Below are 23,436 nucleotides of genomic sequence, written 5' to 3'. Positions count from 1 at the left end.
GGAAAGACTATAGAGACTAAAAATAGAATGACAGCCACAGTGGAGTCCACCCTTCCACTATTCGTGACAGATGGAGGATCTGGTCACCTGCGAGTGGGCAGTGGGATTCTCAGGAAAGTCTTGTAGGTGCGCAGCTCCCGGTGAAGCTCCATGAAGTGTTTCTCCTTCCTCTTCACAATCCAGGTGAAGTTCCCATGCTTCATCTCAATTTTAAAAACAGCAGGGAGCACCTGAATGTGGCATAAGAATATTATGAGACTTGTGTCTGGAGATAAACACACAGTTCTGCTATTTTAGCTCATAGTATTATTATATAGGTTTAGTCAGATTTTTTTTTTTTTTTCGCATGTCCAAATTTCCGTCAAGGATTCCCGGGACACTGTAAGACCGGGGTACACTAAACTTGGTGGGCATGTAACCCCACAAGCCCCCCCGCTGGACTGGACCCCCCGAAAGGAGGGTAGGGCAGACACAGTTTTCTGTGAATATCTCGAGAACCGTAGGGTTTAGGAGGACCATTTTTTTTTGTATGTTGATCTCAAAGGGCCATGTCAACCCATTCCATAACCACTCATTTCATGTATAGCGCCACCTAGTTAAACACAAAAAAGTAAAAATGAGGTGTTGTAATTGCAGGTATCTGTGACCTAACATAGTCAAAACTGCACGAAATTGGAAGTGTAGGATCATTATGACACCCTCTGAATGCACGCCAAGTTTCGTGGAATTCCGTTCATGGGGGGCCACACAATAAATTAATTTATGTTACTATACACCAACTGGCCTGTAGGTGGCCGGAGACAGTTTTCTGTGAATATCTCGAGAACCGTAGGGCCTAGGAGGTCCACCTTTTTTTTGTATGTTGGTCTTAAGGGGGGCATGTCAACCTATCCCATTACCACTTATTTCATGTATAGCGCCACCTAGTTAAAAATTAAAAAAGCAAAACATTAGGTGTTTTCATCACAATATCTCTGGCTGACATGGTCAAAACTGCACGAAATTGAAAGTGTAGGATCATTATGACACCCTCCGAATGCATGCCAAGTTTCGTGGATTTTCGTTCATGGTGGGCCTTACAATAAAATAATTTATGTGTACATGTAGTGACCGTACACCAACAAGGATTCCCGGGACACTGAAAGACCGGGGTACACGAAACTTGGTGGGCATGTAACCCCACATGGATAGCATGGAACCATCGCTTTTCGTTTTGATCTGTAGCCCCCCCCCCGCTGGACTGGACCCCCCGAAAGGAGGGTAGGGCAGACACAGTTTTCTGTGAATATTTTGAGAACCGTAGGGCCTAGGATGACCAATTTTTTGCGTATGTTTGCCTCCAGGGGTCATGTAAACCCATTCCATATGCACACATGCGCATAAACAGATACACACACACACATTCACAGTAATCCTACGTATGACATACTCACACAGTAGACATATATACGCATGCATGCACATGCACACACACAGGCACATAAACAGGCAAACACACAAGCACATGCACATGCACACACACACACACACACACACACACACATAAACATAAACATGTACACGCACACAATTCAAGAATTTCTCAGAATTATGAACAGGCAAGATGGGGGTGGGGTTGTATAAAATGTATATTACATGTGAAATCTATGAACTAATCATGTTTTGGTACTTGTTGTCTAGCAGATACCAGTGAGAATTGAGTGTGCAGTTAGACAGTTAGAATCATATATGCCTTTCAGCGTGACTTATTTTTGTGGAAAACATGTGCTGGACTGGGCGGCGGTCATATTTTGTACCGCTCTGCGGTACATCTAGTTGTTATTATTACATGTGGGAACTCCACTTACTAAGCTTTTCACTGAAAAAATACAATTAAACCACGATGGGCCAGATATGGATTAGGACTGGCTTTAGCCCCAACTCCACTAATTCAAACCACAATACAGCCTAGATCTGAGTCTAACCCCCCCCCCCCCCCCCCCCCCCATACACACACAAACACATGGTTCCTGAGAGCTCTTCTGAAGTTGAGCCAAGGGCCACAACTGAACACGGACCTTTGACACGCTCCTCTGGCTGGTGACATTGAAGCGGTCCTGGGCTATCCTGGGGCGCTCCACTTCCAGGATTTTGGCGGAGATGCCGAGGGTCTCGATGTAGACCCGTGTCTCTGGCTCCTTGAAGCCTGTTGTGTTGTAGATGGCGGTGAAGGGGATGCGGAGGTCTGCCAACACAACCACACCACAAAGGGTTAATATATTTACTGGAATTAATCACTCCCATGTTAGACAAACTCATAAACTCATCCTTCTGACAAAGATATCTCTTTAACTTGTCGTTAGTTACAGACTTTTTAGCGCTAACATTGAAATGGTGGCTCTCGTGTTTGTTACTCACCTGGGTTGCCGGCATCAATCCCGTCAAACACCTCGTCCCCCCCATCACCCATGTCCAACTCTCGTGTGTCTAACTTCTCCATGATCTCTGTCATGTCCGAAGCCACTAGATGCAGTGTGCTGGTTGTGGGCTCGTGGTGCCGCAGCATGGCTAATAGTCAGCCTGCTGGCCAGGGCTCTCCTGTACACACAAACACACACACAAACACATTTAGAGCTTGTGATGTCCGTTGTCTGCAGACAGACAGGGTGTGTTGTAGGGAAGTACAGTGTTGGTAGGGTAAGGTTGAGAGAGTCAAAATGCATTATAGCTGAATCCAGAATAATTCTAATAATGCACTGGCTGGGTTCTAATAATGCACTGGCTGGGTTTTCTTCGTAAGTACAGGCTGCTTTGTTTTGGGAACTAGACTAAGTTCATTTCGGCGCATGATTCTGAGTGTGAGTGTATATTCCATAGAAGTCATCACACAGGAATATATGTCCCATGTTCGTGGGTGAGTGTATGTGTATGTGAGTGTTGAGAGAGAAGGAGAGAGAGGGAGAAGGGAGAGAGAGAGAGAGAGAGAGAGAGAGAGAGAGAGAGAGAGAGAGAGAGAGAGAGAGAGAGAGAGAGAGAGAGAGAGAGAGAGAGAGAGAGAGAGAGAGAGAGAGAGAGAGAGAGAGAGAGAGAGAGAGAGAGAGAGAGAGTCTGTTTATCCATCAATGGTTTAGGGGTAAAAGGTAAAAGCGTCAGTCCGCAGCATATCCTACTAAAGAGCCTGAACAGTGAGTAAAACCAGAACTCCTCTCTCATCATCCTACAGTATTTCTGCAATCTCAGATGCTATTACACAACCAGACTTAAAAAGCCTAAATGCTGAATGATGACTACGTACCGCTCAACATCCTGTGGTCCTTAACTTGTACTTAAGATGACCTAAGATGTTTCAGAGAAACATAACTTGCAACTCTAAACTTGAGGTAAATGGCTGCACTAATGCAACCATAAACAGCTCTGCGTCTGCCATTGATCTACCATCTGCAGTCACCTCCAGCACCAGAATAGGTCTACCCTCACCCATGAGGCGTGCGGGTTATGGCAAGTAGAGGCCTCGGCCACACAGCCAGCCCGCGGTGGGCTTGTTCCGATTATGGCTCTGTAATTGGTAACCTGTGGGGCAGATGAGTGGTTTACTGAGTGAAACAGTGGTCAAAAGCCACACACGCACACTGCTAAATATTTACATATGTGCAGGAAGGGTTTTTAAGATGCACAACAAGTACGTGCGCACACACACGCACACACACACACACACACACACACACACACACACACACACACACACACAGACAGCCAGATGTAATAAAATCAGATGAATACTACTGGGTCTAATGAACCATACAGGAATATATGTATATGTATGGCATTGTCATTCACCGCAGAGTCTCAATGCTATCTGACAAGTTCAAAAACATCATTGTCTACCCTAAAGGCAACTGATGGCATCACATGCTCATATAATAAGAAATTCTTCATCTCACTTCTCCAAAGGCTCATTGTGAAAATAGCATGCCTTTCCGTTGCCTTTAGAAAAGGACCAACACAACAATGAGCTGAAAGACTCTGTCCCAAAGGATTTATGTAGCAGGCCCAGGGCTACTCCAAACGGTCTTGGACAAAGAAGCTAACCAGTGAGCACCCTGAGAAAACACATCACGTCTATCCATTCCAACACTGATGCTTCAGAATGTCGTGCACCTCACAGCTCCATACACAGGCCACTGTGATGGTGAATGTGTGCATGGGACCTGCATTTTGAGGTGTTGTGGGACATGTCACAGACTCCCACTCAAACTCGACGCCTGTGGTCTAGTCTCCCGTTTCAGCCAACACCATCGTGGATTTAGAGCTGGCTCGGCTCTCGTCTAGTGTTAGTGGCATTTGTTTCTTTCCAACATATGGGTGTGGGCGTGCATCTCAGCATCATCCTCCAATTTATCACCAAGAAAAACAAAGCAACCAAACAAAATAAAACAAGATAGGTAACAAGACAAACATTTACCGAAGAAGGGAATAGATTACTCCATTACGAGATTACTAACTTAAGCAGCCAGCAGGCATAACCCTGAACCTATTCCATTAGAAATAACACTAAAATATGGTTGTAAATGATCATTTGTGAGGGCAAGGTGAAATACCTGTATTAGATTGGCACATCCAGATCACAGTCATCACTATGGTCTGTATATATTTCACAGCTGAGTGGCTGGCTGATTATAAACCTAAATGACCTTGATCTACAGGAAAAACTGCCCTTTGGGGGGGCAACAGGCTACAGCGCCTATACCATGTACGGGACCAAGTGCCCACGGGGACCAAGGTTCGAATCCGACCTGCGATCATTTCCAGATTCCTTCCCCATCTCTCTCTCTCCTGTCCAAATAAAGGCAAAAAGCCCCCCCCCCCCACCCAAAAAAAAGAACTGCCCTTTGACTCATACATTCACATTAGTCATTTATTTTAGAGTATACTTTTATCTAAAGTGACTTACTATTAAAATGCTATTATACTAGCCTAAAGCCAAAACCATTATCACGGAGGTAACAATAGCCCACCGCCCACAATACTGTAGTTCTCATCACACTGACCTGTGTGTGGTCATTATTACCTGAATCAAATCATGACTAAACAAGTAATATGATCACTCTTTGTGCAATCTGAGACAGAGATGAGAGGAGAAAAAAAGTATGACAATAAATAGCCATGCTGGTCTCACCTTCCCTAATCAGACACCCTGAGAATAACACATCCAACCAGACTGCCAGTGGAAAGGAGAAGGACCAGGCCAACACTAAACACTAAATTCAACCTGGAAACCACATAAAGAGCACAAAATTATGGATTTGGGGATTTCAACACAGACTCTTGTGAAATCGGCAACAACACATTCTGAGGTTATGTTGAACAGAGAAGAATTTCAACTGCAAAATGTTCTTTCCAACCAACAGTGTTGAGCAATAAACTAAGGCTGTTAGCTTGATGACAACCCCCGACTCACTAATTCACAACAGCGATGTCTTCAGGTCAACTGGTCCAACCACATTGTCAAGTAACTTTACCCGGCCAACTTGGCCAATGAGATGAGTGCCAGCGAAGTTCATCCAACCATTTCATCTTTAATAACGCATAAATGACAAGGGTGGAAAAAGATCTTAAAAAAAAAAACAACCTTTCTACAACATACATATACTTAAACCTAGATATATAAATACTAAGGCTGAGTTTACTGGCAAGGAGATTTTTTACAGAACACCACATGAAGCAAGCTTTGGTTTCGGCCTGTGTTTTGTGTGTGTGTGTGTGTGTGTGTGTGTGTGTGTGTGTGTGTGTGTGTGTGTGTGTGTGTGTGTGTGTCAAAGTGAGTGGGTGTTGGCCCAATAAAGCACTAGCAGAGCGGAGCCACTTCAGAGGAAACAGAGCTGCCCCAAGCCCAGGGCCCTGTGGGCAGGGTGAGTCTTGCCAGTACAATGAAGCCATGGCCAATCTCTGATACTTTTCATTTCCTTCTTTGGGTTTGGGTTAGAGTTGCCTCTAAATTAATACATTTATCAAAGAGGGTAAATCAACATAAATACACATGGCCTATCATTTGAGGGTGGGTGGGCCAGCTTTATGATGCACAGATAAGGTTTGGTCATCCCTAACTGGAAACCACCATGGGCCTAAGAGATAATTTGCGCTGTGTTGGTGCCTGCCAACTGTTGGCGTGGCATCTTGTTACAAACCTTGGTCTGGAAATGCCATTCACCAAATGCAGAAGGGTCAAGGACTAATAAGGTCAGTAATGGGCTACATTGCAATTTGGCTAGTGAATTTGGGGAATGTCAAAGAGTATACAGTACTACTAATTGGCCTCAGCCTGAAGGCCTTCCAAACAAGCTGGCAGAATCAGAGACACTGGATCTGGTATTTACAGCTAGACACATGCTTACTTCACTTTCATAAATCTCTCTCAAAGATGACCGAGGGGTAACAGGCAAGAAAGTCCCGCAGCAATTGACGCAATTTTGTAGAAGCCCAGAGGTTGTCTGAAATGTATTGCTTGCCATAAAGCCCCTTCCTGTATGCATCTGCTCAGCCAAAAAAAAAAAAAAAACACTCTGTGCTCACGCTCACTTGTGGAGAGATGCAGATGGCTACTGTTACAAAGCCCCGGTTGATCGCACGGACATTAAAATTACAGAGCATACAAATGCCCCCCGCTTCAGCTTTGCCTGTCCACGTCACAGGGCACATTGAGCAGGTAGCGGCCTTGTGCTCAGTCCAGGAGCGGCCAGCATCCGAACTGCCAGCATCAACAACACATGGTTTTAAGAGTGTAAGCAGAGAGGAAACCAACAACAACAACCATCATTTTACACACTCACAGAGGAACACATGCACACACACAAGGCAACATTTCTGAGAATGATCTGTATTTCTATGCGAAAAAAACATTCTTCTGTACACACAACCAACAGATATGATCTTTTGCTTTCTATCAACAGAGCCTGATAAGGCTGGACACCTGACATTGGGCCCGATAAGACTAGACACAGACGGCAGGCAGGGAGACCGACCTTAGTCAGCTGCAGAGACCCCATGCCTGTTCAGATTATGTGCTTTTGCATGTGTAACCACCCAGCTAGGAATCCATCCTATTTGCTTACCACAAAGTAAACAGCACATAACTTTAGTTTTATACTTCTCATACTACTTACCCCCCGCCCCACACACACACACACACACACAAATACACACACATCTTCTTTATTTTTATGTATGCTGTATTTTACTGAGCAAAACGTTCAAATATGGCGATCATCAGGCTTCTGGGATACAGTTTGTCTGAGAGCTTGAGAGTCTGCCATATTTCTCCTCCAGTCCTCCCGCCAAACACCTGTGGCATAAACAGAGGCTACGGGATTTGTGGAGCAGAATTGAACCCCCTGAGGTGGGCCTTATCTGGCAGGATTCTTTTATCCGAGCAGGAGGCCATGGAGCTGAGAGAATACAGTATAAGGATTTTCTTCAGGGGCCTAAATGTCTTCACAGGCCTTTGAAGTTCCCTGTGTCCACATCTGAATGCCTAGAAGTGAGCACTGAGCAAAGTAGCCAGCTCTTGAAGGAAACAGGTGGGCAATGAGCCAAGTGTTGCCGTAAGCCCCCTCTTCCTGGTGCCAGGCGCCAACTTAAATCACAAAGCTGAAAGGCACGGTGCCCTGTTCCTCACTTTTCAACTGCTTTTCTCCACCAACAACCACCACCACCCAGAAACTGAGTCACACCCCCCTCACACAGGCACGGCCACCGGTCAGACCGGTATGAGCACCCAAGAGACGGAGATAAAGACGGCAGCGCAGTCACGTTTCAGCCAGCACTACATCTACATTGGTATGTCTGTGTGTGTGTGGGAGGGGGGGTGAGAGAGAGAGAGTGAGAGAGATAAGCATGTGATTTATGTGTGTGGAAACATTGAATGTTTCAGTGTTTGAGGTTTCAAACAAGTGTTAACCATGAGGATAACAAAAAAGAAGAATCGACAAATGTGCTGTATATCCTTCACAAGCAAGTGTTGATAATTGCCCTTTTTAAAAACAAGCTCAACGTGTGGGAGAGCCACTGAGGGCATCCTGCCATCGCGCTGTAGGGGTCCGCCAGAGCAGCTTGGCTGCGGAGGCACTCACAGTAATTGGGCGCAGAGAGGGATAGATGATGCCCACGCTCAATTCTCTCACTAGCTCACCCGCCAGGTGTCTGTGGTGTTGAGTCTGGATCTCATGATGAGCAAACACACACACACACACACACACACACACACACAAACACACACACACACACATACACACACACAGGTAAACTACAAAGAGCACTACAATAAACATTTACATAAGCAGATGCTAAACAGGTCATTTGCAGAACAGCAGGGCCACTGTGTTTCTCATGCGGTTGCCAGGAGGGCAGCGGTATTACACGTTTCTACTTCTCAACATGAAACATGCAGCAACTGGACCACAACGACCACAGCTGTAACTGAGCAATAGCCATACACACCCGATCACTCAGAACCCCAGCACTTATGTGTGACCTTCACAGAAAGAGAAATTCACACCCTATTGCATAGCACGGCAAATATCATCCCCTTGTGTGAGAAAACAGCGCTAAACAAACACTTGGCAAACATTTAGAACAGCACTTGCGAGAAAGTGCAGCTCAAGAGTATTTTCAGCTACTTTGAATGCTTCCATGAACTCTGCCAGTCCATGTGAAAGAGCATGGCAAAAGCAACACAGAAAGACACAAAGGTGCATGGGGGTGATATTCCAAAGCACATGTACACAGGAAAGTATGCGTTCACTGACCTGCACCCTGATTGGGCGGGAGGCCCCCATTGTGTCAGCTGTCTCTTGCTCTTCTCTGCTCTTCACAATTGTCAGGAAGTGCTTGCGCACACAGGCACCTCGACAGTGCACCAACACACACACACACACACTCGTTCCCCTGAAATGCTCCTCTGCCGGACTAACAGGACTGAATGAATGAGGGAGGAAAGCTCAGCTAAAGTAAAGAGGGAGGGAGGGAGGGAGGCTGAACACAGGGTGAACATAGAGGAGGGGCTAAGAGGAAAGCACAACAGATATTGGGGCTATGATGTGTCCATCTCACAGCTAAGCCAATGAGAGCTTAAAAGGTGGGCCAACTGCAGCGCATGCAGTGTGCTTGTTCTCAGTGTTGTGAGTTTTCTTTTTGAGTCCGCTTCCAGTGACCACAGGATTAGGAAGTTCAATTTATTCCTGGAGGGGAACGTAGTCTTCTGCTGCTTCAACGTAAACACAATGGTTTTCACCACCAGCAAATCATGTAGTCATTTTAGTCTACTTCTCTTTTCTGTCAATCACTTGTGGAGGTGCACAGTGCAACACATCCATATGTGTATGAAGTACAAGTACTGCATTACACAATCCTACCACCCACACCCATGTAATCCATTCATTGCCAAGAGAAGCCAGTACTGAAAGGGCTGTTGGGATGGTAAATCCCTAAAGACTAGGAGGTGTGGTGAGTTTTGGAGAGGATATTTTGATCATAATACACACCCACACAGAGACATGACACACTGAAGTGAGAGGAATGCCGAAGACTTGACATGCGGTCTTTTAGTCACATCCCCTAGTGGAACCACATGATATATTGCAGTCCGAGCATTTCAAGAATGTGAATTCTGCAACTAACTAAATCCATAGCAAAAGATCAACTAAGGCAAGATAAGAATGACCAGTAACTTTCTTAGACACAGTGATATATTCATTAATTAATCTAAATACACTTGGTTGTTTATACAACATTTTACAAATGGAGGTGGAGCTGGCATCTTTCCCTACTATCAATGACAATAAGGCAGCCTTGTAAGCACCTTACCTAGTTTGATTTGCCTTTCTGTCCCTCTCCAACTGAAGCACCCAAGACCAACCATATTCTGTCTCCTATCTCTCTGCCCAACCCAAACCGTCTCTCTCTCTCTATGTCCTCAAGCTGCTGAGAATTGATCCAGCGCGACAGACACGCTCAATACGAATGATTAATAGAGATGGCATCAACTCATTGCCTTATATAGTGTTATATTCAGCTCACTGCTCAACAAATTATTTTCTCTGAGGTCTAACAGCAGTGCACCTTTGATCTAGCACTCTTTTGTATAGCTTAATAATTCTTAGTTACCCCCTGATGATATTTACAACATAGCCTAGCTTTTATAATATAATCAGTGAGATACTCAAACTAGATGGCAGGATTTACATGTAAAAACACATCTCTGCCCCCTAGTGACATCTATAGATACTGCATTGCAACATCCAATTACTAACACAAAGAATCCCGAGTCTTTACCATATCACCAGGACAGAAAGGAAATATTACAGAATGAATTACCAAAGTTTGATGCAGATCAAATTATTCTTATTATGAGCCCATTTTAACTTCACATAAAATATATTTATTTTAAAGTACCAACACCACACACATAATGTACATGTGTTTAGCTAGAAACCCTCATCTTCATCAACATTAAATCCCCCCCGCCACCCGATTCTTTCATCACCACCTTGTCTGCACCACACACACACACACAACACACACACACACACACACACACACATGATATTAAGTGTAGGATATCACATGATACAGACAGTTTCCTGCCTGTTGCTGAGCTGTAGCTATAACACATTACCACTCCTTAGACCAAACCGCCACTAGTTCCTCCTTTGCTAGATTACAGAGATGTCTGAAGTCTACATGGTGCCAGCATTTCAACATGGTGCCTTGTCAAAGTATCAAGCAGTCATAGATTCATGTGCTGCATCTCCACTCATTTTGAAATGATGACACAGTGACTGCAGTGGAATGAATCTGCAAGTGGTGACCACAAAAGCAACACACTAATTCAACCCACACAGCTCAGTGAGAATAAGGGCAGATATGGGGCAGATATGGGGCAGTGGTAGCATGATGGTTAAGGAGCTGGGTTAGCCTGCAACCCAGAATAGTTGTAAGTCCAATTCTCGGCTTCCACCGCTGTGCCCTTGAGCAAGTTGCTCCGGGGAGAGTGGCCCTTGTAATATAATGTATATTATATATAGTTCCTAAGGATAATTTGGTCTGCTAAATGTAAATGTAACAGGAACACTCTCGATCCAGCTGAACCCTTGACAGCTTCACTATGAGGTGAGCTCCAGTTAGCACGCCTTAGGCTGAGGTCCAGAAAATACAACAATGTGCTGATCTCAACCCACCTCACACTTTAATTGGACAGCTGAGTTCTTCAATTACAAAACTCCCGTCTCATGACTTTCGCCAGTTACTACCAGAGACATACACTGTTGCGTAAAAACGCAACTGAACATAACACATTTGTATCAGGGTGAAGTATGAAAATAGGCTGATTTTCATCTCCAATGTTCATGTCAAAAATAGGTCTTGGAAAAGGGAAGTCTGAAGAGACTGTCTGATGCTGTTAGAGCAGGAGTGGACAGTAACTAAGTACATTTAAGTACATTTAAAGTATGATTTTTGAATATCTGTACTTTACTTGAGTATTATTTTTTTGGAAACTTGTGACTTTTACTCCACTACATTTGAAAGACAAATACTGTACTTTTGACTCCACTGCATTTGAAATATGAGCATGAAGTACTTGTTACTTTTAATCACATTTGATTCTTTAAATGCAATAATGCTATAGACCATCTTGAAGTTCGTTTTTTCAATGGTTTAATTTGAACTTGGCTGAATTGGCTGTGGTAATGATGGTGATGAACAGATTATTCATCAGACCATCCTCCTTAAAGCCTGGGAGAACCCAGGCAAACCTGTTAGCAATTGAGATTTGAGAAGTGGTTTGGTGTTAATCAGGCTATTCCTCCATGATCATTGTGAATTTGGAATGAAATTAGACATTCACCACATAGTTAAATCTTTAGCCTACATCATTAAACAATAAATAATACTCATAATTGAGTTATCTAGTGAGCATGCATGTGCAATATAGAGGGAGAGCAGCTTCACAGAAGAGAATTTCTGACGGCAAATTTGAGGAAAAGTTGGTAAACCACCCTTCTTACCTAATTTGAGGGTGCCTGATTCTGAATATTTTGTTTACCAAGCTCAATTCTGAGTTCTAAGCCGCATAACCAGCATTTTAACATAAAATAGCAATTATTTTTGCTTATTTTACCCTAAATTGGGTTGATTTCAAAAGTAATCACTAAAACCAAATAAAAGTGTTCTCTAAATACATGTTTGAGCATTAAAGAAGCCATACTATAGTTTATTAACGTATTTATTGGGAACATGATTACAGTTAACATGTAATAAACTCGGAAATTCTAATCAAAACTCAACCATATTTTTATTGCTAACATAGTGAGTCACTCGTGGTGTTTAATGCATTTCATCACAATAACAAATTGCACAGATAACCTTCAACTTAGAATATATCCTACAGTACATATGCACGTACAGTAGATAGCGGGAATAAGCCTAATGCAGAACTGCATCTACACTGGATTTGGTATGTGTGCTTGCCTCCATACTAGAGCTTGATAATGTGCTCTTCTAATATGCCATTGAGCAGCATCACTTGTTGGTGGTAGAGCCTGCGATCCTCGACATCTAGAAAACAGAGTGGCTCTGGCATAGTGTTATCATGATACCAAATTAATGACTTTGATACGATACCTGCCATAAATATCTTGATACTCGATACTAAAACGATATCCAAATCCTAAAATATCTGGAAAAGAAAGGACGCAGGCCTCCTCCGAGTGTATTGAGTGATTTGTGTTGAATTTGGTGCACCTTTGGTCAATTCTGGGTTTTAAACTTCCTACATAATTGTGTGTGAATTAAGTCATTTATTGTTTGTTATAGCTCATTTATATTGTGTGATGTTTTGGCAATAAATTACCTTTAAATAGTCAAAGTAGGCTAGATCAAGGTCCGTGTTCAAATTACTGCATGCAAATCACTAAATGATATGCAGAAGAGCCTAATCTTTAGGCCATCTGATGTAGGCTACCCTAGGCCTTCCTGTGTTTATGGAATTTCTTTGACAGTTGCAAAGGGAAAAAAGTGAAGATAGTCTTCTTTGCTCCCAGTGTTATTTAATAAGTACGTTTCAAACCACTGTTTGGGTCTTAATCAGATAGGCCTACACCATTATTACTTTACTTTACATTACATTACATTACATTTGGCTGACGCATTTTTAAACCAAAGCGACTAACAACATGGTAACAGTTAAGTTTTAAAGCAATTCTCTCAACAATTTTAGGACAATTGAAAAACGGTAGAGTACAGTAAGAATAAGTGCATCAGTGAGTGCTGTTTTTAAACAGTTGAGTGTCAATTTAAAACGGGTGATAAGTGCTAGCATCAGCAAGACTTGTTGTAAGTGGTGCTATGAGAGGAGAAGTTCTCTAAAGAGCTGGGTCTTCAGGAGTTTTTTGAAAATGGAGAGGGATGATCCTGCCCTTGGATTGGCCTGAGCGTATCTGTTGCAATATCTGTGTGCATTCCTACATTAGGTCTATTTCTTTGATAGTCAACATCATGCTACCACATAACAAATACCAAATAACAATTCAAAAGTTTCTTACAAACCTTCCTGCATACTTCTTAAATGTGCTGCAGTCAGATGGGTGTCCTAAAGACATAACTAGATCTTGAGCATCTATTACCAGTGTTGAATGAGCAGTTTTTGCAGTGATCACTACTGGACATTTCACATGCTAGACAGCACTTGAGTGAGGATAGATTATTTCCACTTCACAAATAACCATCGCTATCTGCAATAGCTACAGTACAGGAACATTAATCATAGCTGAGGATTTGTCCTAGGTCCACTTCCCTTTCAGCATCATATGCAGTAATGATGCACTGGAGAATGTTTCTTTTTGTTGCACTATAAAGGATATCTTGTCTAAATGTTTTGCAAATAATGCAATCTCCATAGCACTCTTCAGCAACCCTCAAACCGGCACACTCTTCCATTTTTTTGCATGGCTGGAACTTGAATGATAGGAAAGAGCACCAGTGAGATGTTTTAACTAGGCAAGCACAGTCGCCTTTACAGTAAAAGAAAAATACAGTGTAAATCCTCTGTTAAGACTGACAACTGTTCATAATAGTTAGTGACAAAGTACTTTCTACAGAAAAATGAGCAGTCACCTACTATTCGATCAATTTATTATCAAGGAATCTATTTTGCTTCTAAACATCATACTGAATTTTAGCTATTATTTATTATTATTATTTATATTTTAATTTACTTTCATTTGCTACTTGAGGGTCATTTGGGTAATTTCTGTCCTGTCCTACAACATATCTGATACATAAAGAATATATTAATGCCTTATTTTTTGCAATTTCTATGATATCTGATGGCAAAACCAAAAAGTATGTGAATGATGCTACTTAGCAAGCTTAAAACTCAAAATTGAGCTTGGTAAACAAAATATTTGAATTCAGCACCCTCAAATTGTGTGAAATAGCCCCTTTACCGACTTTTCCTCAAATTTGCCAACAGGACTTTTTCTGAGCGTTTCTTAGCTATCTGCTCTCCCTCTAATAGTGAGTTTGTGGAAACATGTTTTCATGTGTACGTTAGTAAGTATATCTTGTGTATATGTAACCCATATGGCACACCCTTTGTCAGTGGAAGGCCATAATCGAGAACTGCATTGTCTTATCCGGTTATCTCAAGAGGCCCAGAACCTGGCTAGGAGTGAGTGGGCAGATAGTCAGGATAGAGAGCCAGAGATTACAGGTCTCCCAATCCAAAAGCTAGCTTCATCCCAGGGCAAAGAACAGGGCTTGCCAGGCTGTTAAGTCAACTGAACACACCCATGTAATGTTTACCTCACCAATTACCCCGGTACAAGTAATCTAGCTGTAAAATCTTACAAGCCACATGAGAAAAACTGTGGTTAAAGATCTAGTTCCTCTCTAGAAGTTAACTGGCCATCGTATAAATTCATACCGGATGTGCCAAACACCATCACTTTAGCAGACCACCTAAGCACCTCGCCACAAATTCACTTACCAACAAACACACCATCCAAAAAAATGGCAAAACAGGTCATACTGCAACGTGTCGTTGACAAGTGACAAGCATGATGCAAGAGTAAAGGTGTGTGTTAATAATCATCTCCACCTGTCTTTAGGTGTCTGACGTGAGATCAATAGGCTACACTAAGTGGTCTTACCGGAACATCAAGTTACTTCGGTTTGCCTCGGCTGAAGAGCACTTAGCCTACATGAAAATGAACTAGTACAATCCCATTAGGCAATAAACATAATGAGATTACTTTGAAATGGCGAATAAATCTAAAACATGTTATCAAGAAGACACGACAGAATAGTTAGAATGACTGGATGGAAAAACTTACATCAAGAAAATCTCAAAAAATATGTTTAATCCACTGTCGAGGAAGATGCGTCCGGAAGAATGTCAAACCACTGGCTGCTGTTGCTTCCTCGCTGACTTTAGCGAAGGACCCGCCCACTCATAATCTAGAGGACCTATTCCTGTGTGCCGCTGTTATACGGTAACTGGGTTTCATGTTAACTGGCTGGACTGTTTACTTTGCCTCTGGAGTTAACGTAACCGCCCCCTTCTCTTGGAGTTAACGTAACCGCCCCTGATAACGACAACCAAACCAATTTCTGAATGACTGCATTGGGTATTTGCTGCAGTGGACTCCTGCGCCCCGAGTCCATGTATTATTATCGGTAGTTTGTTAGTTGAATCACGTCTACTGTTGCATCTAGTGCATTGTGACCTGTGACATCCGAAAAAGTGAGGAAGCTCATATTTCTGAAGAACCATCTGTCCAGCAGTGTGGACAAATATTCACCCCAATCCTGAAATGTTCAATACATTATGACACTGAGAGTAGGCCTACCAAAACTGCAATGAGCGTGATTCAACTTAATAACATCACTGGGTTGCCATGCAGTAATAATCACGAAGATGTGCCTTCTACTGAATTTCAGTTTCACGGATGCGCATACAAGGCTCACCAAGCCACTGAGGTTAACTGCGACTTGTCCTAACATTCCTCGGGTCGTCATCCATTCCAGCACAGGTTCGTTCGACCTGGACAAACCGAATTCTTAACAAACACAGCTGTACTCCACAACTAAATGTCAACTGATCACGTCTGTTTTAGAGGGAATCTTGCCACATACAGGTGCTTTGCTCGTGCCACCAGTAACCGAATAGATTCCTGTCTCTGGTATTAGCTTACTCCACCTAGTGGTAATTTATGAATTCGCATGCCAGTTAAACTTGGGTCTGCATGCAATTGGGCAATTACTGCAAAGGCAGCCTATGCTACTATATTACATCTACTTATCGACTCCTTGACACACTGAAATCTGGAAGCAAAACAAAAAAACGAGAAGTCTTTATGCACTACTGGATGTTATCTAAATTTCTACGCATTAAATTTTGTCCAAATTTCCTATTGCGAGCTCAAAGGGTCGGGTCCTGACTATGTCACGTTAATTTAAAACAGTAGAGCTATCCAGCCTGTTACAGATTACTATGGACCCTTTCAAGAGAGTTCCATTATCAGCATCATAATTGGCCCCACAAGGCTTCCTTTTTAACATTCCATATGTTATCTTAATGCAGAGGAAGTAGATTGGGGCCCAAATAGAATGTTCAAGCATTGTTTTTGTTTTTATTGTTGAAAGGGTCCATAGATTGTATAGTAACTCAGATGAGGGCATAGGCTAGAAAGCACGAACTGATGTTTCCCACATGTCACTTTCAGTACCCTGGACAGCGGGCACTGAAACAATATGGCAGCTAAATAATAGCCTACAGCTTACAAAATAGATTAAGCCAAAGACGAAACGTCGAAATGTAATGTTTACAACTGATGGTGTCAAACACTGAATTAAGGCTACAAACATTGAGTGAGGACGACGTGCGTCCTCAACCAGTGATATACTGTAGGCCTATTCGACTTGATCCACGATTGACACTGAACATAATCAAAAACAAACTTATCATGATCAGAATTCTGATCAAATATCAAAACAAACAATGCAAATGTGTTACATATGCAGTTTACATCTGTAAGCTACAGTGGAAGGGGTACTAGGATGCTTCTCAACACCAGATGGCAGCAACCTTACGTATGATGTCCGCTCCTGATCCCTCAGTGTGGATGAAGTTGTCTATTTGGGACATCTTTGCGCAAATATTTCCATCGTTTCAAATGTATTATAATTGAAGTCTATCGGAGGGAAAAAAAACATCTGACAAAGAACATTTCTAAAAGGTTACGAATCAATCCTGGATATAAAGATGGTGGTATAAAATTAACTTTGTATCTTGTCACCTTACTACCATTACTCCAGTGGGGTGTACTACGAATCTCTATTAGTGGGTTAGCGAGGTATGTTGCGCTCAAAGCCAGGCTATGCTGTGACACGAAAGTGGATACCGCTATATCACCATGGTATCTCATGCTGTCAACCAAACCTGGTCGAGAGGAGGTTATGTGCTAAGTTATAGCTCAAATCGTGTAATCTATCACACACTGACCAATTAATTGTCTTAAAAACGAAGTTATCTCACGTGTAGGATTCTGTCATATATCTTACAGGTGGAGCTCCGCCTCTACTAACATTTTGGATCTCGAATGCGCTTTAATAGTGCTGTGCGTGCAAATATCCCACTATGGACGTGCATAACATACAACAACTGATGACAATTGATTTATTTGATGTTATAGGTTAAACACAAAAAATGACCGCAGTGTAGATTAAGCTATCGCTCATGAATGCGGAAGTAATTGTTTTTAAATAGAGGCGGTCTTGTGCGTCTCCATGTTACAAGATTGGCCAAAGTTATCCCAACACCGAGAACGCGCACAGATCTGAGCTGAAAGCCTAGTTTGACAAATATATCACATAACTGCAATCGTAGTATCACTTAACGTATACCCCTGAGGCAAGGCTTTGTCAAGCCTCAATATGTCTACATAGCCTAGATATGGCTAACGTGCTTCGTAGTATACCCCACTGGTCTTCATGAGTCGGGCTAATATTGTGAATTGATTCGTACTAACACATGGGGGTGTCAATACGCAAAAGGAAATGTATTTAACAGGAAAGGCTTTGCGCGCAATCTGCGCATGTCTAGCCAAAGGTGTCCATACGGATCTCCTCACGGAGCTGAAGACGCTCAGTGTATAGCGAGCAGGTTTGCTGTAAGGACGCAAACTTCTATTCTGTTTTACATCTCTTCAGTCTTCAGTCCTCTTCATTCTTTGGTGTTCATGGAACATTCTTCTGGAGAGCTTTGACATAAAATGAACTTGAAAATCATATGAATCTTGGAAATCTTGTAATGGAACTGTTTTGTGTAGATGGTCTGTCACAATGTAGTTCCGAAAACCTTGAAACCGGCGCGCATGCAAGATGTGAAGATGGGCTATCTTATCTTTCTTGAGAATCATTTCAAAACATTTGGCTACTTTTTCAGAAGATAGGTTATTACCTAAGTTTGTACACCAAATGGGTTGAGAGATAGATTCTTCCAAACTGAAATTAACCAGTGGTTCACCGTAATGACCAACTGGACAAACAACTCAAGCTGCATGCTTAGTCTCAGCTTGTGCGATGCAGAGGTCACAGACAATGAAAATGAGACCTTGAGGGATTTCGAGTATCCTGTAGAACTCTTCCCGGTGTCTTTACTGCCTGCGATAACTGTAACCTGTGCTCTGTTATTCCTTGTGGGGGTTACAGGGAACCTAATGACCATTGTTGTGGTCACTAAATACAAAGACATGCGAACGACCACAAACATTTACCTGTCTAGCATGGCATTTTCGGACCTGTTGATTTTCATGTGTATGCCTCTGGACCTGTACAGAATCTGGCGTTATCGGCCATGGAATTTTGGGGACGAACTCTGCAAGCTATTTCAGTTCGTCAGTGAGTGCTGTACTTATTCGACCATCCTGCACATCACAGCGCTGAGCGTGGAGAGATATTTTGCAATATGTTTCCCGCTTAAAGCCAAAGTGGCAGTCACGAAAGGACGCGTGAAATGTGTCATAGTCGTGCTCTGGCTGGTGGCTTGCTGCAGCGCGGGACCAATATTCGTTCTTGTTGGAGTTAAGCATGTAAATGGGACAAACCCATTTGAGACAAATGAATGCACTTTCACGGAGTATGCCATCCGCTCCGGACTTCTAACCATGATGGTGTGGGTCTCTGGAGTCTTCTTTTTTCTGCCTGTGTTGTGCTTGACAGTTCTGTACAGCCTTATTGGGAGACGGCTGTGGAGAAGAAAAAGACATCCGTTTGCGCAGAATATTTCCAGCCGGGACAAAAGTAATAAGCAAACTGTGAAGATGTTAGGTAAGGACCCAGATATCTCTGTCAGTACCTATGCAAATTATTGAACAGGAGCTGTAGCTATTGGCCATGAATAGGTAGGCAATGGCTTTCCATTACCACGTAAATTTAGGCTAATGTAAAGGGCCTGCATTAATTGATGTCACGCCTCACATTGCACAAAATAGTTATTTTAATGTTTTTTTGATCAATGAAATGGTTAATGGTTTTATGCACGCTCGATGGTCGCGTGTCCATTAATGTAACTTCTGTTTTCAATTTCTTCGACAGTGGTGGTAGTAATTGCATTTATCCTCTGTTGGCTACCTTTCCACCTGGGACGCTATCTCTCCTCCAAATCATCAGAGGCCAACTCACCTCTCATCTCTCAGATCAGCGAGTACTGCACCTTGGTGTCGTTTGTGCTGTTTTACCTCAGCGCGGCTATAAACCCTATTCTATACAATATTATGTCCAAGAAATACAGGATAGCAGCATGTAAACTGTTTAGAATGAAGCATTCAGAGAGGTCTGCATCTGCAACTGTCAAAACAGAGAATGCGACTGGATGGGGAGAATCGAGTGGCAGTACTTGAGGAACCCCGGAGTCCACCTGAATTTGGGAAAGTTATCGGAGCAGAGGAACATGAAAACGTCGTTGTGATGCTGAGTTCGCCTGGTCTCGATTACCTTCGAGGTATTTGGGAGTCGGGAGGAGCATGTCATGGAGTCATCGACTTGTCCTTACAACTGATGATAGGCCATAGAGGGTTATCTAGACGCCCCCCCCCTCCCCCCATTTATTAATTTATATTTGGGAACACTCTACGGGAACATGAATTATCGTGAATTCGTGCATTCATTAATTCATGATTATATTTATTACTTCATTCCTTTATATCTTATGAATCATCAGGAATTGACATAGGTTGATCATAGTCTCTTATTCATGACCTCATACATGAACAACACATCAACTAAAGCATTATGTACGTTGGCTACATCATTATGATTAAAGATTTCTTAAGCATGATCATCATGATTACATGAATGTTAGGTTAATTACTCATGAGTTCATCATGCTTGTGACCCCTCAACTAAAGTGTGAACAATGGCATGTGTTTAGAGAACTGCACAAGTTATGTTCAAATCAGAATTTGAGTAGTGATGACCACATTTTTAGCAGAAAAAGAAATCATCATGATCATTCTTAATAAATCATAAATCATAATGATGTGCCCACCATATTTAATGCTTTAGTTGATGTGTTGTTCATGTATGAGGTCACAAATGACAGAATATGAACTGGAAATTCATGATGATTTGTGAGATATTAAGGAATTAAGTAATACATAAATCATGAATTAATTAATGCATTAATTCATAATAATTCGTGTACCTTTACCGTAAAGTGTTGCCTTATATTTTTCTTTGTCCATCTAGGGTCAATAGTGGTTGAGTCTAATCGAAGTCACCACAGGCAGCCATATCAATAATGATTTGATACACTATCCTGCATTACCAAAGACTACACTAGACAGGAGAGGTGTCGCAAGAACACAGCCTAGCCTACTGATGATCAGTCGAGTTATGTTGATAAGAAAGGTTAAAATATTGGGGATACTCGATGAAATATTAAAATGGATGAGAAGGTTACAATATACGGGATAACCACTTAACAAAGACAAAGCTATTATCATTCCATAGGCTCCTGATTTGTTTTATCACCGATACACCGATTGCTGCCTGCACGCATCACTTGCAGTGCACGGATACTGCGTGGTTTGAGCGCAAGGAGCGCGTCTCAGATTGTATTATGGGTTGATGGGTTTGACATTGTGGATCGAAATATATTCCATTCTAATCCTTGTCATTATCAATCGAATATTGTTATTATTATAATTCATTATTATTATTACTAATTATACCAATTATTATTCCCTGCCAAAGAGGCCACTGCAGTTCCGCGAACCGAACACTTCAGTTACATGCCTATTGTAGCCAGCCTGACTGAAATTATTTTGGGGGGGATGAGGATGACCGAACAAAAATCAAACAAAACGAACCCCAATTGTTGTTAAACTGAAGTCTTTGAAATTGACTGTTGGTGTAGAACTGCTGTATAAAAGCAGTGGGGTTGTTAAAGGAATAGGCCTACTGACGGCTGTGGTTCGGCCTCCGGCGGAGTGTCGCAGGTAGCTACCAACCCTACTCACACTCGTGGCATATGAATTGATCACTTAATCGAACCCAATTATTTCTGCATAAGCGCTTCTCATCAGCACAACTAAAACACGGTGTGTTTCATACGCCACTGGCCAGTTGAAGTTGGTAATGGCTAGGCTGTGTGTTATCACTGGCTTGCTTCTTATTGTGTATCTGTTTGGACCTGTCTTCGGATGGGAGTGAATGAAACATTTGTATTGCAGATGCCATCCACTTCAGCGGATGAAAATTATGCACACACACATACCGTAGCATACACATACTTGAAAATGCCTTAAATTGATACTTTACACTGGATGACAATGTGAGCACTGTAGATGTATGTTTATGTAAATAGATTTGTCAAAATGTCTGTCAGGGATCAGGCCACTGAGCGCTTATCACTTGATGCTGTGTTTTCACCAAAAACGTGAGCTTTTTGTTTGTAAGCTACCTTACATCGTGGAAAAGTGCACTTAACATGATGACACATTTGGAGAAAAACAGGCATTTGTTGTCATCATCTTTCAATGTTTGCTGGTGTCTGATGTTGCTTAAAACGTACGGCCTGGCTTAGTTATATAGATGTGGAAAGCAGTTTTCTCTCATTTGGGTTTTGCCTTTGCTTGGTTCAGGCTACAAAGCACCCATGACATTTGTTATGCTACATCAACTTTGTAAGACATGTTCATATTTGTACAGCTTGAATGGCAAACATTTCAGTAAACCTCCAGTAAGCCAAAAGCACTGTAGGCTTTTTCTGCAAAAGCACAGACAATGTGTACTAATGCAAGACATGTAACAATGTTTGAAATGTCCGGTATTAATAAGAGTGTATATTTGAAATATGGCATGTGTATTTTTATTCATTAAAATCAGAGTATTTGCCTATCATAATCTATAGTTTTCACCCCAGAAGTATTTTTTAAACTCGTTCTGAATGTCAGTATTAATTTAAGAATGAAGAATTCAAGGTTTTTCAGCAACACCGTTTTCCAATATCATTAAAGATGTGTGTGTGTGGGGGGGGGCATTCTGGTATGGTCTGCCCATAGCATAGTTCTCACTGCCCACCATCAGTATCCTCAGCTGACCCCTCTAAGAGTGAAACTGACCATAAAAATGCCAAGTCTGTGGGGCGAATACATCAGACACCTCAGTATATGGCCTCTGGTGTCAGGTTTATGTGCTATGCACAAATTGAGTTTGCCTGCATGGCTAATAAAAGACTGAAGTCTTATCAACACTTCAGGAGCTGGGGAAGAGGTATACACAAACATCAGTGAGCACTGAAGAAACAATGCTCTAGTGCAATGAGCCACAGGAATCTGTGGACATCTGTCTAACGCTGGTTGAAGGAACTGGACGAATTCTGACTGACAACATTTTTCACTGTAAAGTCTAAGGCAACGGAGGTCAGATATCCAAGAGAAAAAAAATTAAACATTTATTGTGCATAAATATATTACATATATGCTACAGATACATAATCATCTTAAATACAAAGGGTAGTATTTTCAAAATCTATACATTAAAGTTGATATGGTAGTATTTTATATGATGTCTATGATTACAATGTACAATTATTGATGAACTCTAAAAATATCAATTGATTATAGTTAAAAATAATGGCAATATGGAATGAATTTTCTTTTAAGCTCAAGTTACCATAAAAAACATCTTTTAGGGGTAACATTTTCAAGACATCTTCAAGGAAAGATAAACAAATCTTCAAGTGTCAATATTAAAATTCAAGAAAACTTTCTTATAATACAAAACTGATTGACGCCAATAAAAACAGAAAAAGTCAGTGTGCTGGGGTTAAGTCTGGGTTAAGACAACATTGCTCTTTCACAGATCATTTGTCAAGACTAACAACTCATTGTCACAACT

The 23,436-nt window shown here is 41.9% G+C and overlaps 2 protein-coding genes across 4 annotated transcripts in view; one reads left to right on the top strand and one right to left on the bottom strand.

The window, feature by feature from the left end:
• The window catches only part of pld1b (phospholipase D1b), a 37,026-nt gene extending 21,339 nt beyond the window's left edge, over nt 1–15,687 (bottom strand). For 2 of the 3 annotated variants that reach the window (XM_042068470.1, XM_042068473.1), the window contains exons 1-4: nt 8,781–8,935; nt 2,398–2,577; nt 2,058–2,224; nt 88–230 (exon numbers count right to left, since the gene is read on the bottom strand). In XM_042068470.1, the coding sequence (XP_041924404.1) occupies nt 88–230; nt 2,058–2,224; nt 2,398–2,545 (458 nt within the window). In that variant the 5' untranslated portion in view covers nt 2,546–2,577; nt 8,781–8,935. Of the gene's footprint in view, nt 1–87; nt 231–2,057; nt 2,225–2,397; nt 2,578–8,780; nt 8,936–15,365 lie in introns of those variants that run through there. The other variant, XM_042068472.1, reaches the window with a different exon arrangement.
• A 2,515-nt stretch (nt 15,688–18,202) lies between these two features.
• Nucleotides 18,203–20,069, top strand: LOC121688704 (growth hormone secretagogue receptor type 1). The gene is made up of 2 exons (XM_042068474.1): nt 18,203–19,362; nt 19,630–20,069. Exons 1-2 carry the CDS (start codon nt 18,564–18,566, stop codon nt 19,932–19,934), a joined length of 1,104 nt encoding a protein of 367 aa, XP_041924408.1. The 5' UTR covers nt 18,203–18,563; the 3' UTR covers nt 19,935–20,069.
• The last annotated feature ends 3,367 nt before the right edge of the window (nt 20,070–23,436 follow it).

The sequence above is a fragment of the Alosa sapidissima genome, chromosome 17 (assembly GCF_018492685.1).
Source record: "Alosa sapidissima isolate fAloSap1 chromosome 17, fAloSap1.pri, whole genome shotgun sequence".
Classification (NCBI taxonomy): Eukaryota; Metazoa; Chordata; class Actinopteri; order Clupeiformes; family Clupeidae; genus Alosa; species Alosa sapidissima.
This window is presented reverse-complemented; position numbering and strand designations above follow the sequence as displayed.